This window comes from Macaca thibetana, chromosome 11 (assembly GCF_024542745.1).
Source record: "Macaca thibetana thibetana isolate TM-01 chromosome 11, ASM2454274v1, whole genome shotgun sequence".
NCBI classification, from domain to species: domain Eukaryota; kingdom Metazoa; phylum Chordata; class Mammalia; order Primates; family Cercopithecidae; genus Macaca; species Macaca thibetana.
The window spans coordinates 120736192-120750141 of NC_065588.1; the positions used below are offsets into that span (position 1 = coordinate 120736192).

The 13950-nt window shown below is 58.4% G+C and overlaps 1 protein-coding gene across 30 annotated transcripts in view; it reads right to left on the reverse strand.

Annotated features, from left to right (window-relative positions):
• Window positions 1-13950, reverse strand: part of NCOR2 (nuclear receptor corepressor 2) — a 240891-nt gene that overhangs the window by 7069 nt on the left and 219872 nt on the right. For 17 of the 30 annotated variants that reach the window (XM_050747807.1, XM_050747808.1, XM_050747805.1 and 14 more), the window contains 12 exons: window positions 12379-12733; window positions 10816-11037; window positions 9992-10243; window positions 8761-8910; window positions 8455-8604; window positions 8146-8362; window positions 4972-5513; window positions 3753-3902; window positions 3405-3550; window positions 2733-2926; window positions 1631-1780; window positions 816-964 (listed from right to left, as the gene is read on the reverse strand). In XM_050747807.1, coding sequence (XP_050603764.1) covers window positions 816-964; window positions 1631-1780; window positions 2733-2926; window positions 3405-3550; window positions 3753-3902; window positions 4972-5513; window positions 8146-8362; window positions 8455-8604; window positions 8761-8910; window positions 9992-10243; window positions 10816-11037; window positions 12379-12733 — 2677 coding nt within the window. The remainder of the gene's footprint in view (window positions 1-815; window positions 965-1630; window positions 1781-2732; window positions 2927-3404; window positions 3551-3752; window positions 3903-4971; window positions 5514-8145; window positions 8363-8454; window positions 8605-8760; window positions 8911-9991; window positions 10244-10815; window positions 11038-12378; window positions 12734-13950) is intronic. The other 13 variants (XM_050747826.1, XM_050747825.1, XM_050747824.1 and 10 more) reach the window with 4 other exon arrangements.

Sequence of the window (13950 nt, forward strand, 5' to 3'; positions counted from 1 at the left end):
GGCTGGAGTGCAGTGGTGTGATCATAGCTCGCTGCAGCCTTGACCTCCCAGGCTCAAGCAATCCTCCCATCTCAGCCTCCCCAGTAGCTGGGACTATAGGTGTGTGCCTGGCTTTTAAATTTTTTATAGAGATGGGGTCTTGCTATGTTGCACAGACTGGTCTTGAACTGCTGGCTTCAAGCAACCCTCCTGCCTCATCCTCCTGAAGTGCTGGGCCTATAGGCATGAGCCACCATGCCCGGCAAGCCAGTGACTATCTGCAAGGTTTCTACTCCAGCCCCACGAAGGGAAGAGCATCTGTGATTTGCCCAAACTCCCCTGGCAGATGTGGCTTCTTGGGGTCAGGGAATATGACAGATTCTTTATTTGCCCACCCACTCACATACTCTCTGGTGGATCTGCTAAGTGCCAGGCCCTGTGCTAGGTACTGGGAAGCAGAGTGGGACGTTCATACCCAGAAACCACGTCAATGGGTGCAAAGCCACCCAGGTGCTGAGTGTGGGAGGTGCCCAGCCCTTATGTGGGAGGGACCCAACCCCTGGTCCCAGTATTCATGCAGGTATTCACTGGGCACCTGCTATGTGCTGGGTGCTATTCTGTGCCAGTAAGCTCCTATGGAAAGCCCAGCAAATCAAGAAACTGCCCTAGGGCTCTCCAAAGGTGAGGCTAAGGGCCTGGGGGAAGGCGGTCAGCAGGGCCACTTAGTTTTCGAAGGTGCACCGTGGATTTCTGCTACTGGGCGGCTCCAGCGACCCAGGCAGGCCACCCCCCCACCCGTGGCCCCATGCTTCCCCGGGAGCCTGCAGGCCCCTTACTGTATTCAGGCTCATTCCGGTTGTGGGTGTTCAGCTTCTTGTTGATCTCTTGCTTCTTGGACTTGACCATGGCGGAGTTGCTCTCGGTCAGCTTGCTGAAGAAGGCTGGCGGCTGGCTGGTGTTGCCTGGAGACTTGGAGCCCATCCTGCTGTGAGGATCAGACACCTCACATCAGTTCACTTGGTGCTGAGCTTGCATGCCTTTGATGACAGGGAACTCACCACCTGAGATGCCTTAGACATTTGGAAGCAAGCTTCACCCATCCCCACGCCTGCATCCCCTGGCTGGTACAAGATCACAGCTCCTGAAATATCCTCTGTGGTTCACCCATCCTGGGGCTAGGGGTGTCTTGGGAGACACCTGGCTGTGTGGTGGGCTGCCTCTGACCACTTGCTCCAGCCTGACCCTCTCAAGAGAGCCCCAAGGATTGAAATTGGGTTCCGATCATGCCCTTCCCCAAGGCCAGCGGCCCCAGCTTCCTTCTCAGGCCCCACTTCACCCATTGCCCCCAGTCTGGCCCAGCACACTTAACTCATTATTTCTTAGAGGTTCAACAGGAGCCGGCAACAGGGGCCTGGACCAGCTGAGATCCCAGCCCAAGGCATGGAAAGCTACCACTGAGGTCTCCCCAGGGATGGTGGGCATGTATTACACCCCCAAGTTGGCGAAACTTGCTTAGCAGGCTCGAGGTCACCCAGCTGAGCCCTGTGCCCTTGTCACTCTCCACACAGCACCATGGTGGACTGGGGCCAAGGATGGGCAAGGAGCTGATACCAGAGCATCTCAGGGGCAGTCCATGTGCCCACAGAAGTACCTGGGCTCTGTCTGCTCCCCATCCCGGTACAGCAGCGGGTACACAGCACTCCGGGAGTGCCCTGGCTCCGTCATGCCCTCCGGTGGGGACACAGGTTCAATACCGTCCTCACCACCACCCAAGACCGACGTCTTGCTTGGCTCTGGAGACCTGGAGGGAGAAAGGGCCCCAGATATGGTCAGAGGTCTCCCTCCTGAGGGGACGCACTCCTCCACTCTAAACCAGGGCCCCGCACGCTTTCCTGTACCTGGCCAAATCATAAACGTTTTAGGTATTTTCGACCACAAGTAATCTCTGGCACGTATTGTTATTATTTTTATTTTTTAAAACAACTCTTTAAAAATGTAAAATCATCGTTTTAATTCATGAATTGTACAAAAACAGGGCTCAGGCTAGATGTGGCCCATGGCCCATAGTTTACTGACCCCTGCTCTGAATTCTGGTTGGACCCCAGTGCCAGCTACACCACTGTCCCCCAAAGACGTCCTGCTGTCTTACCATATCTGTCCTCACACACACATTCCCCGCCACCCCCACCAAAATGCCTCCTTCACCCTGGAGCTCAGGGCCCTCCCCTCTCTTCCTCTTTGGACCCCCAGAGGCCCCAGGGTTCACAAGGGTGGGAGTGTGCGTGAGCATGTGCGTGTGTGCAAGCATGTGCATGTGTGTGCACTGACAGGTGTGCGTGTATGTGTGTGTGCATGTGTGGAAAGGCTGCTCTCTAATCATACAGCCCTGGATCAAACCCCCTCTGTCACCTACTGACTGTGTCCCTGTGGGCAAGTGAATTCACGTCTCCAGGCCTTAGTTTCTTCATCTGTGAAATGGGGAGAATGCTGCCTGTGTCTCCTGGGGGCTGTGTGTAAAGGGTACACATTGAGTGCCTGGAACCCACTGAGCACAGTGTGTACTTTTATCGGCTATTATTGGTTATGTATCCGCTCTGTGACTTCCCCATCTCCCGGAGCTTCCATTTCTTGCCTGTGCAATGGCACCAGGCGGGCCTCGTATGCAGCTGAGCTCAGACCCAGCTCTGAGGCAGGCAGCTGACGAAGGCCTCCCACCGGCTGACCAGCAAGAGGCACCCCCACCCCACACTCACCTCTTGCCCCCTTCGCTGTTGGGGGAGCCACGGGCCGGGGCACCGTGGTCCGGGGGGGGGAGGTAGAGGTCACTGGGTGGGCGGCGGAGGTCCAGGACGGGGCAGCTGGCCCCAGGGAAGGAGTACAGGGGGGCGGGCAGGGGTGCGCTGAGCTGCTGTGGGTGGTGCCGGGTGTAGTCCTGTGTGATGACCTCCTGCAGGCAAGTGGGGGGCCCAGGGTCAGGCAGCACCCTCCTGCCAGAACCTTCTGGGGGTGGGGAGGGGCTAGATGGACCTTGGGGAAAAATCCTGGCTGGGTGACTGTGGACCTGCCCGCCACCCTCTGGGCCTCCGTGTCCCCGGGTGCATGGGAGTCGGGCTGTGGTCAGTGGTCCCAAGCTGGTAGTTGGCAGATGGCTGGTATGACCAGCCCATGACACTGAGAAACCCGGGCCACCAGGAGGGCTTCACTGCCCGTGAAGATGCTGTTGGCTCGCATCACAGGCTCCACCATGGATGAGGGGGTGGTGATGGTATAGGTGCTCAGGGCTCTGGGATCTCACCCTCACCCACGCCCTGGATCCCCCAGCCACCCCGCCAGGACAGAGGGGCTGTGGGGTTCCCCATCCCCTCTCCAGGCCCGGTGCCCCCAGGGGCAAGGATGACAAGGTGTGGCAGAGAACGCGTAGTTACACTGATGTGCTGGGCCAGAGTGACCACCCGCTGGTGACCTTTGACCCCCGGGGCAGTCTGGAGCAGCGGGCTGGACGAGGGCTGGTTCTCGGGCAGCGGCCGCAGGTGTGGGAGGTGGGCGGCCTCCCCGCCGAGCTTCACGGGGCCTGCAGGCAGAGCAGAGCTGGTCAGGGGGTGTCTGCTGGCCCCAGGGCTGCTGGGCCCAAATCCCAGCCCTGTGCCTTTGAGCCTCATGACCCAGCCGATTCCTTGGCCTTTAGGCACCTCTCTTTTCCCATCTGCGTGATGGGGCTGTGGGGGTCCTCATTGTGCAGGGTTTCTGGGGCCTGGGTACTGGGCGGGGCGTACCTGGCTGCTTGGGCCGCAGCTCCCCCTCCAGGTGGCTCTTGTCCAGCTCTTCCAGGTGCTTGGGGAGCCCCTTGTCGTGTGTCAGGCTGGGTGAGCTCACAGGGCTGACGGGCTCCACCCCTTCAGGGCTGTAGCTGCTGCCGTGGTAACCTAGGGCAGGCGGGGTGCAGAGTCAGGCACCAGGCCCAGGGGCTCGGGGTCCGAGGGGCAGGGCTGCCCTCCCAGCTGGCTGGATCCCCATGGGGTCAAGGGGAACGCAAGCTAGGGGTGGGGTTTGGGCACCCAAAGAAAGTAAGGCAGAGAGGGGTGTTGGGGAGAGAGAGGGAGGCCAAGGGAGAGGTGGAGAGAGATGGAGAGAGATGCAGAGCCTGGGAGAGAGAGAGACAGAGGGAGATGGAGCCACAGAGAGAGATGAGGCCAGAAGGGACAGAGATGGGCTCAGGTGGTGGAGGCGGGGCGAGGCCAGTGTGAGACAGGGACAGCGTGGGTCTCTGGGGGAAGGAGTGTGTGGGGCAGAGTGAGAAGTGGGGGTGTGGCTGGGAGTGACCCTGGGTCCCCGGGCCCCGCCTGGGCTATATAGCCTTGGCCATCCCAGTCCAACAGAGAGGAGCCATGAACTAGGGCCAAGGTAGGGGGCCAGATGCAGAGGGCTCCCCTTTTTCTGGGGTACATGGGCTGGGGACAGGGCAGGATGCAAGAACTGGGCTCAGTTCCTCCTCGACGGTGCAGGCCCCCGCTCCGCCTCAGCTTCTCCCTGCACCGCCTGTCTCCTGCACCGCCTGTCTCCTGCACCGCCTGCCTCCACTTCCCCCTAGTCCAGCTGCATCCAGGCAGCCGACAGGTGGGGGCATAGGCCTGAGACCCCCCGCAGCCCCATCCCTGCTCCCCAGACACAGGCGCAAAGTGGGAGATGGGGGCGCAGTCGAAGTCAGAATCACAGATCCATTCATTAAAGGAAAAAAAAGCAAAAATCTAAAAAAAAAAAAAAAAAAAAAAAAAAAACCATGGTAAAATGATGTGCAAATGATGAGCGCCCCCAAACCAGAGGGGCAGGCGCGGCCGGAGTAGTCGTCAGCACGTGCAAACCGGCGAGGACGGACGGGCTTCAAAACAAAATACCGAAACCAACAACGAAAAAAACGGGGGCCAAAGTAAAAAGCAGAGATCTGAAAATATCTTTGGACCACGAGACGGGGTGGGTGCGGGCCGGAAGTCTTACCATCGCGAGGGGAGCCGTTGGCCAGCGCACCTCCTTCTCGCGCCCCTTTATCGTGAGCAATTTGACGCATGATAATCGCGTCTATGAAGGTGGCCGCTGTCAGGGTGGTCTTACCCAGAGAACGGAGTTCCAGTTCCTGGATGGAAAAGGGTTTACTTTGAGTCTTTTCCCGGTGCGGGTCCGAGGCTGAGGCGGGCGGCGCCGGCGGGTCCGGGCTGGCGTGGTGGGGTGCGAGGTTCTTCGCAGGGGTGCGGGCGATGGTGGCGTGGCCAGAGACGGGGGGTGCTAGGGGCCGGGGCTCCGAGCCCTTGCCGGGGGAGGAGGCGGGCTCCAGCCCGGAGCGGGCTGGGGGCTTGGCGAGGAAGGCATGGCCGGTGTCTGCTCGGGGCCGCTCTGGCCGGGCGACCCGGGGAGCCTCCTTGGGCAGCAAGACGGGCTCCATGAGGGTAGGGTAGACCCCATCGAGGGTGCCGCCCAGTGGGCAGTGGGTGGCGGGTGGGAATGTGGCAGCCGGGCGAACAGGTGAGGAGGTGGAGGTGGACCTGGGGGAGGAAAGAAGACAGTCAGGCGGTCATGGGAGCTGCCCCCTTCCTCCACCACCCTCAGTGAGTCCCCATTGCCCTGGAATAAATCCACATTCCCTGCTGCTCCCAGAGTGAACCTGCCCTCCTGACTGTAACCTGTCAGACTCTGTGTGGTATGGTTTGGTCTATCCCACTCATTCGTCCATTCATTCCTTGCATCTTTCCAAAACTTCTGATTAAGCAGCTACTAGGTGCCAGGCACTGTTCTAGACACTGTGAATACAGCGGTCATAAAATGGATGCAAGCATCTTACCATCTAATTCAGAAAACAGACTATGAACACGTTAACAGACATCCCAAGCCCTACAAAGCCTGGTAACTGTGTGGAGGCAGTCAGTGAGGTGCCAGGAAAGAAGGGCAAGGAAGCTGAGGCAGGGCTAGGAGGTCTCCAGGGAGGGGGCACACGAGGGAGCTGGGCCTGCTCAGGATACCGGAGGAGCTAAAAAAGCCACGTGAGGAGCAGGAGAGCAAGAGGAAGGACCCCGGGGGGTGGCCAGGGTGGATGCTGAGGACAGGGAACGTTGCTGTTCCCAGCTCTGTGAGTGAGAAGCTGGGGCACAGCTGCCCCTGCACAGGGCTGAGGCTGCAACAGGAGCTGGCTGCTCCACCCACTCGGCCTTCCTGGAGCCCTGTGTTTCCATTGGGGGGGCGCCCCCATCTCTCGCTGACTCTAACTCCCAGGGCCTCATTCATGAGCGGGCAGTGGGCAGGTGCATCCCACAGAGCCTGTGTGCGGAACCCTGCTCTCCACAGCTGGGGGTTAGTGCTTCATGCACCTGCTGGGTCTCTGAGTCGGGGGTGACAAAGTCACCACTGCTTTTGGGAAATGATACCATTTTTCATTTTCATTGGAATCATGATTAGGGGAGGGTATGACTTCAGCCACTCAAGCGGAAGTTGGGGCATGGGTACTTTTTGAATGAAAATTCATTTTGGAGGAGTAAGTTGCCTCTAAATAGGTCCTGGAGGCTGGGTGCAGTGGGTCATGCCTGTAATCCCGGCACTCTGGGAGGCTGAGGCAGGCAGATCACTTAAGGTCAGGAGTTTGAGACCAGCCTGGCCAACATGGTGAAACTGCGTTTCTACTAAAAAATACAAAAAACTAGCCAGGTGAGGTGGCGGGCACCTGTAGTCCCAGCTACTGAGGAGGCTGAGGCAGGAGAGTGGCGTAAACCCGGGAGGTGGAGCTTGCAGTGAGCTGAGATCCGGCCACTGCACTCCAGCCTGGGCAACAGAGCGAGACTCCGTCTCAAAAAAAAAAAAAAAATTAGCTGGGCATGGTGGCATGTGCCTGTAATCCCAGCTACCTGGGAGGCTGAGGCAGGACAATCGCTTGAACTTGGAAGGCGGAGGTTGCAGTGAGCAGAGATCATACCACTGCACTCTAGCCTGGGCGACAGAGTACAACTCCATCTCAAAAACAAAAACAAACAAACAAACAAAAGTCCCGGGCAGGGAAGGGTGTTAAGGAGCGACTCCACTCCACTGGTGAAACAGCTCTGACCACAGTCTCTGGAGTATATGTCACCAAAGGGCACTCAGGGGCCTCTCCCATCTCAGAGAAACTTGGGACTTTGTCCAGGCAAGAGGGACACCTCTTTTCCTTGCTGGCCTTGCTAAATGTGGGGGACCAGGAAAGCCTTTCCTCACAGCCCCCATTCAGTCTCTCCCTCTCCACAGATTCTATTCTCAAACCAAATAACCTCCCCACCTACTCATCCCACCACCCAACCCATCGTCCATCCACCTGAGCCTCCATCCACTCATGCCCCCAATTACTCATCCAACCATCCATTCCATCATCCATCTCACCCTACCACCCACCCATCCATCCACCCACCCAGCTAACCCAGCCATCTATACTCTCACTCACCCACCTACCTCCCTAATCCAACCACCCACCCATCCATCCACCCACCCAGCTAACCCAGCCATCTACACTTACTCACCCACCTACCTCCCTAACCCAACCACCCACCCACCTATCCATCCACCCAGCTAACCCAGACGTCTATACTCTCACCCACCCACCTACCTCCCTAATCCAACCACCCACCAATCCACCCACCCACCCAGCTAACCTAACCATCTATCCTCCCACTGACCCACCTACCCACCTAACCCAACCACCCACCCATCCATCCATCTATCTGGCTAACCCGGCCATCTATCCTGCCACCCACCCACCTACCTACCTAACCTGACCATCCACCCATCCACTGAGCTAACCCAGCCATCTATCCTTCCACTGATCCACCTACCCACCTAACCCGACCACCCACCCATCCATCCATCCACCCAGCCAACCCAGCCATCTATCCTCCCACCCACCCACCTTACCCACCTAACCCACCCACCCACCCATTCATCTATCCACCTGGCTAACCGAGCCATCTATCCTCCCACCCACCTGCCTAACCCAACCACCCACCCATCCATCTACTACTCACACTACTCTATTCTTCTACCCCCACACATCTGCCCACCCACCCACCTCCCATGTACGTCCCACCAAGCATCCTCTCATCCGCTCATCCTCCTACTGACCACCCATCCACCCGCCCGTTCCCTCCCCTCCCCCGTGCCAACCTGGCCCACCTCAGGACCGTGGGCGTGCTGGGCTCTACAGCGGTGATGATGCCCTTCATGCCTGTGTTGTGCAGCACACTGGGCCTCTGCTGGAGAGCGTCCTGGGTCCGGGGGGAGATGGGCGAGTGCTGGTGGGCATGGGAGTGGGATGCGGGGCGGCTGCTGCTGCCCCCACCCCCGCCGCTGCTGCCACTGCTGCCGCTGCTCTGCTCTGTACCTGGTGACAGGCAGTGGCATCAGCAGGGGGAGGCCTCCTGCGGCCCACAGGGAGTCCCGGGGCGGGGGCGGTGGGGGGCTCTGATGCCCTACCGGGCCTCCAGATGGGCGCATGCTCCACCGTTGTGGAGGATGTGAGGATGGACTTTTCCCGCTCCCGATCCCGGTCACGCTCCCGATCCCGGTCTCGCTCCCGCTCGGACGAGGACGTGGTGGTTGGTTTTGTCAAGTGCGTGGGGCCTCCTAGGAAACCCAAAGGCCAGAGACTCAGCCCCAGGGCCCAAGAAGAGCCTGGCTTTGTCTTCTAGGCTGGGGCAGAGAGAGCAGGGCCTGCCGCCCATTCCCAGCCACCTCCTATGGATGCCGGGGTCCCCACCCCAGACTGGGCGGTGGCGCTACCTGGGGAGAGTGGGGAGCTGCTGTGGCGGCTGCTGAAGGGCTGGGGTGCGGTGGGGAGGTAGGCAAGGCGGTCCATGGCGGTGGCTGGGGTGCCTGGCGTCGGGGGCACCAGCACGGGCAGGTGTGGCACTTGGGACAAGTCGATGATGCCTGCGGGAGGTGTTGGGCCAGGGCTGTAGCCACAGGGAGGAGAGAGGCCAGGCTGCCCACCGGCCAGATCACCCTCCTGGAGAGCATGGCACACACTCCTGGAGCCAGCAGAGCTGGTGGCGGGCATTCCCTCCTCAGCTCCCAGCACCAGCCATAGAACCCTTTCCTGAATGCTCAGGTTCTCTCAGTCCCACCTCCTCTTCTGCTCCCAAGCCTGAGCCGCGGCATCTCCTGCAGCTGCCCTCACTGGTTCCCATCTCAGGCCCTCTGTGCCCCTTCAGCCTCTCACACCTACACAATCCATTCCCTGTATTCAACCCACGCTGTTCAAAATACCTAGTGTGACTTCGGCTTTTCCAGCTGAACCCCAACTAGAACTTGGTTATTCCAGAAGCATTTCTGAGGACAGCCCTGGAACACGTGCATGCAAAGCAGCTGTGGGCTGTTTACGAGGCAAAGGAACGAACTCCAAACAGCCTCACCTCACATTTTCATCTTTTTTCTTTTTTTTTTGAGACAGAGTCTCGCCCTGTCCCCCAGGCTGGAGTGCAGTGGCACAATCTCGGCTCACTGCAACCACCGCCTCCCGGGTTCAGGTGATTCTCTTGCCTCAGCCTCCTGAGTAGCTGGGACTACAGGTGTGCATCACCATGCCTGGCTAATTTTTGTATTTTTAGTAGAGACGGGGTTTCACCATGTTGGTCAGGCTGGTCTCAAACTCCTGATCTTGTTATCCACCCGCCTCGGCCTCCCCAAGTGCTGAGATTACAGGCATGAGCCACTGTGCCCAGCCACATTTTGATCTTTCTTTAAGCTCCTGAGGCCCCTGTATCCTAAGAGTATACACAGATGCATGCACACCCACTGAGGATGCAGCCAGGAGGCACACGCCGGCACTCACCTACCAGATGCCAACCAGCACCCACAGCATGCACAACCCCAGGCCACCCACTCAGGTCTGTTCACACAAGGTGACCCACAAGGTGACCAGGTCTAGCTGCCTCTGCAAGGCCACAGGGTACACGCATGTCCTTTGGGAATAAGGCCAAACCCAGTGGAGGTGGTCTGCCTGCCCACGCACCTCGGGGGCCGGCAGCGTAGTTGAGTGCCAGCGAGGACTCGCGGGGCGAGAGGCCCCTCAGCATGTCAGCTCGCTGGGCCATGGCGGTGGCTGCGTTGTGGTGCATCTGCTGTGAGGTGATGTAGTCATTGATGATGGTCTGCCGGTTCTCCAGCGCCGCCGTGTCGGGGTAGCCGCGGATGAGGTAGGGTGGGTACAGGTGCGGGTAGGTGGGGTTGGGGGCCAGGTGCCGGGGCAAGTAGTAGGCAGCAGCTGCGGGGCAGAGGGGAGCTCATGTGAGGCCAGCCACACCTAGGCCTGATGGTGTTGCTCCACCTGTCTGGATGCCCCCTACTTCTGCACCTGGATAGCTTCTCCCACCTACATGTGCGGCTGCCCAAAGCATAAGCCAGAACTGAGCACCGGACGGCAGGAAAACATGGCCCCAGGACACGAGGGGGTGACTTCTATGAAGGATGCTTTTTGCATGGAAGTTGTCCCAAACATAGGACATCCCAATGCAGATGAACACACTAAAGGGAAAACGCATATACACAAGTCCCCATTCGATACCACTGCATTGCTAAAGGCACTGATAAGTCCTGCAAGAAAAGAAAACCACTGAAATGTTTAACCCCACATGTCCTGCAAACTACTAAGAGAAATTCTGCTCCAACCTAAGCTGGTCATGATTACACTGTTGGGTCTTCCAATCTCGAGGCCTCAGTTTCCCCATCCAGGGGAACCTGACAGTTGATGCCTAAAGAGTCCCTGAGGGAACACTGATGAGGTCCTTGGCCCTGTGCAGCACCACCGCAGGGTTCTGGGAGCCCCAGGGCAATCACCTGCGTCCAGAGGGATGCCGCGGGGTATGGAGGTGGGGTCGAAGGCCAGGGGGATGTGGCTGCGATACAGGTCCACGCCACTCACGCCCCGAAGTAGGTGCTCATAGGGCGAGATGGGGTGTGGGTGGTGCTCGGGCACAGTGCTGTGCGGGGACTTGGCGATCTCACGAGGCGTCGACGTCAGCTTTCGGTCCTGGGATGCCTTGCTGGAAGACAGGCTGCCTGTGGATGGGCAAGGTGGATGCATCGGGCCTCTGCACCAGCTCCCCATGCAGGGCCTCTGGGGCTGGCGTTTACGGGGAGTCGTCAAGGACCAGGCCTCTTCATTCACTCCATTTCTTCATTGCCTTAGTTCACTTTTTTGCTTTGAGTCATTTGCTTTTGTGTTACAGTTTTTAAAAAATTCATTCTTTCATCAATTCACTCAATCAATAAAAAAAATTGATGCAGCCTCTACAATGTGGCAAGCATTGTTGTGAGAACTGGGGATACCGCAGTGAACAAAGCAAACAGCAATCCCAGCCCCCACGAACTGACATTCAATGGGAGAGACAGGTGATAAACTAGCAAACAAATGAGAATTACAGAGTGAAACACCCGCGGAAGAAAATTTTCTTTCTTTTTTTTTTTTGAGATGGAGTTTCACTCTTGTTGCCCAGGCTGGAGTGCAGTGGCACGATCTCTGCTCACTGTAACCTCTGCCACCCAGGCTCAAGCGCTTCTCCCGCCTCAGCCTCCCGAGTAGCTGGGATTACAGGTGCACACCACCACACCCGGCTATTTTTTTGTATTTTTAGTAGAGAGGGTTTCACCATGTTGACCAGGCTGGTCTTGAACTCCTGACCTCAGGTGATCTGCCCGCCTTGGCCTCCCAAAGTGCTGGGATTACAGGCGTACGCCACCATGCCTGGCTGGAAGACAATTTTAAAACATCACAGCATGTGATATGAAGTGGGGAGAGGGGGTTTGGTTAGAAGAAGCCTCTGCAAGGATGTAACATGTAAACAAAGACCCGAGGGATGGGAAGAAACACACTCTGTAAAGATCTGGAAGGCAGGGACATGTCAGGCAAAGAGGAGGAGCCATGCAAAGGTCCCCAGCGAAGACGGAATTGACCCAGCTGAGCATGGCCAGGGAACAAAGAGAAAGGGGGCCTGGGGCTGGGGAGGATGAAGGAATCTGGTTGAATAAGAGGCAGGCAGGGTCCCAACATGCAGGCGCCCCAAGGCCAGAGCAAAATGTGTGAAGTTGCTAGAAGGATGAAAGCAGGGAAGTGGAATAATTTGATTTGCATTTTTTAAAAGTATTCGGGCAGCTGTTTGCAGAGTGGATTACAGCAGGAAGAGGGAGGGGCGTGGGGGAAAGTAGGTGAGACACCATGGTGGTCTGGGAGGTGGCAAGAAATTGGACAGGGTTTGGAATTGGAAGCAGAGCCCACAGGACTGCAGGTGGTTTGGATGTGGTGGACCCGGGTGCGAACTAAGCTAATAGTGGATGGGGAGGCACAGCTTTCCCAGACAGGCGCCCACCCCACTCAGGCCCACGTACACCCCACTCACTCACCCTCCTGCAGGCGCGGCGTGGGCTCCCGCGTGGTCACAGGCGAGCCTCGCGGAAGGTGGCCAGCGAAGGGTGCCCCATGGTCCTCATAGGTCAGGGGGCTCTGCCGCGGCTTGCCCAGCTCAGGCACAATGACCGGGGCACCACGAGCAATGGAGCCCCCCGAGCTGCCGGCGGTCCCCGGCCGGCTCTTCAGGCTCTCCTCGTAGCAGGCGCGTTCCAGTGCCCGGGCGTCAGCCATCACGTCCAGCGGGTGCACAGGTGGGAACGTCCGGCCGGGGCTGCCGATGAGGGAGCGTACGTCGTGCTTTTTGGAGCCAGTGGTGGACGTGCCGGTGTCGTACTTGAGCGGGGTGCCCTGGGGCAGAGGGGGTGTGAGCTCCAGCCTTGGCCACAGCCATAGCCCAGACCAGCTGCATCCCCCTTCTGAGCCTCAGTTTGTCATCTATAAGATGGAAGTGACATCTTATGCCTCCAGAGGCAGGGAGACAGAGGGCTTTGCTAACCCTGAGACGGGCACACTTGTTACTTACTGCCCTGCCCACCCCGGGCCTGACCCTGGTCCCCAAGCTCCCTGGGAGGACTGCTGAAAGGGGTAAAAAGTTCGGCAGTCCGCTCTCCCTGCTGCGAGTGGTAAGCCCTCTCATGGTCCCTGGAGTTCGCCAGAAAGATGCCCAACACCTGCATGTGGGTAAAAACTTTCCTCTGTTCAGCCTGAGACCCTCCGTGGCCCACCCAATGCCGAGCTGAGAAAGTCAGCACCCAGACTCAATGCCACCCGCCCTGAGGCTTTCAGCCCCGGGGACACTGAGGTCAGGGCTGAGGTGTTTGCTCTCAGGACCGAAAGGGTGGCTGAGGAAATGGCGGGGGTTACAGTCCAGACTGGGACCTTCGTAGCCAGGCCACCAGGTCCCCTGCCCCTGTTCAGCAGGCTTGGGAGACACTGATGTGGTGGGGCCTTAGGGCTTTGCAAGCAACAAAACTCTATTTAGGGATGTCTTCATTACTTTCATAAAAAGGGGAACTGCCCTTGTTTTTCAAAAGAATATTCTAGAATCTGGCCCCCGTCTTGGTAATGCGGTGGATGCTTGCCAAGGACTCCATAATTGCCTAGGGGCTGAGAGCCAAACCCTTCCCCTGGCATTCAGGGATCTTACTGCCTCCACCTTCTCCCTGGCTTCAAAACCTTCCTGCAAGCTGGAACCCCTCCCGGGACACCCACCCCAATCCTTCCGCCTCACAGCCCCACAGCCCCACAGCCCCACAGCCCCACAGTCCCAGAGTGGCTCCCACTCTTCTTCCCCTTCACAGGAGGCCACCTCTGCCTACATGGAAGGACGGTGGCCTTCAGGGGCTTTCCACCGAGCAGCTCCTCGTACCATCGGCACGGAACTTCCCCTACTGCGCTGGGGCTGCCTGGTGGGACTGGGGCCTCTTATGGTGCAACATGCTGGGGGGTGCAGTGGATGCTGCAGCTGTAGGAATATCTGGATTTGGGTTTCACAGCTGCATTTGCTGCATGACTCTGGGTGAGTCGTTGAACCTCTCTGAACCTCCATTTACTCAGCAGTAAAA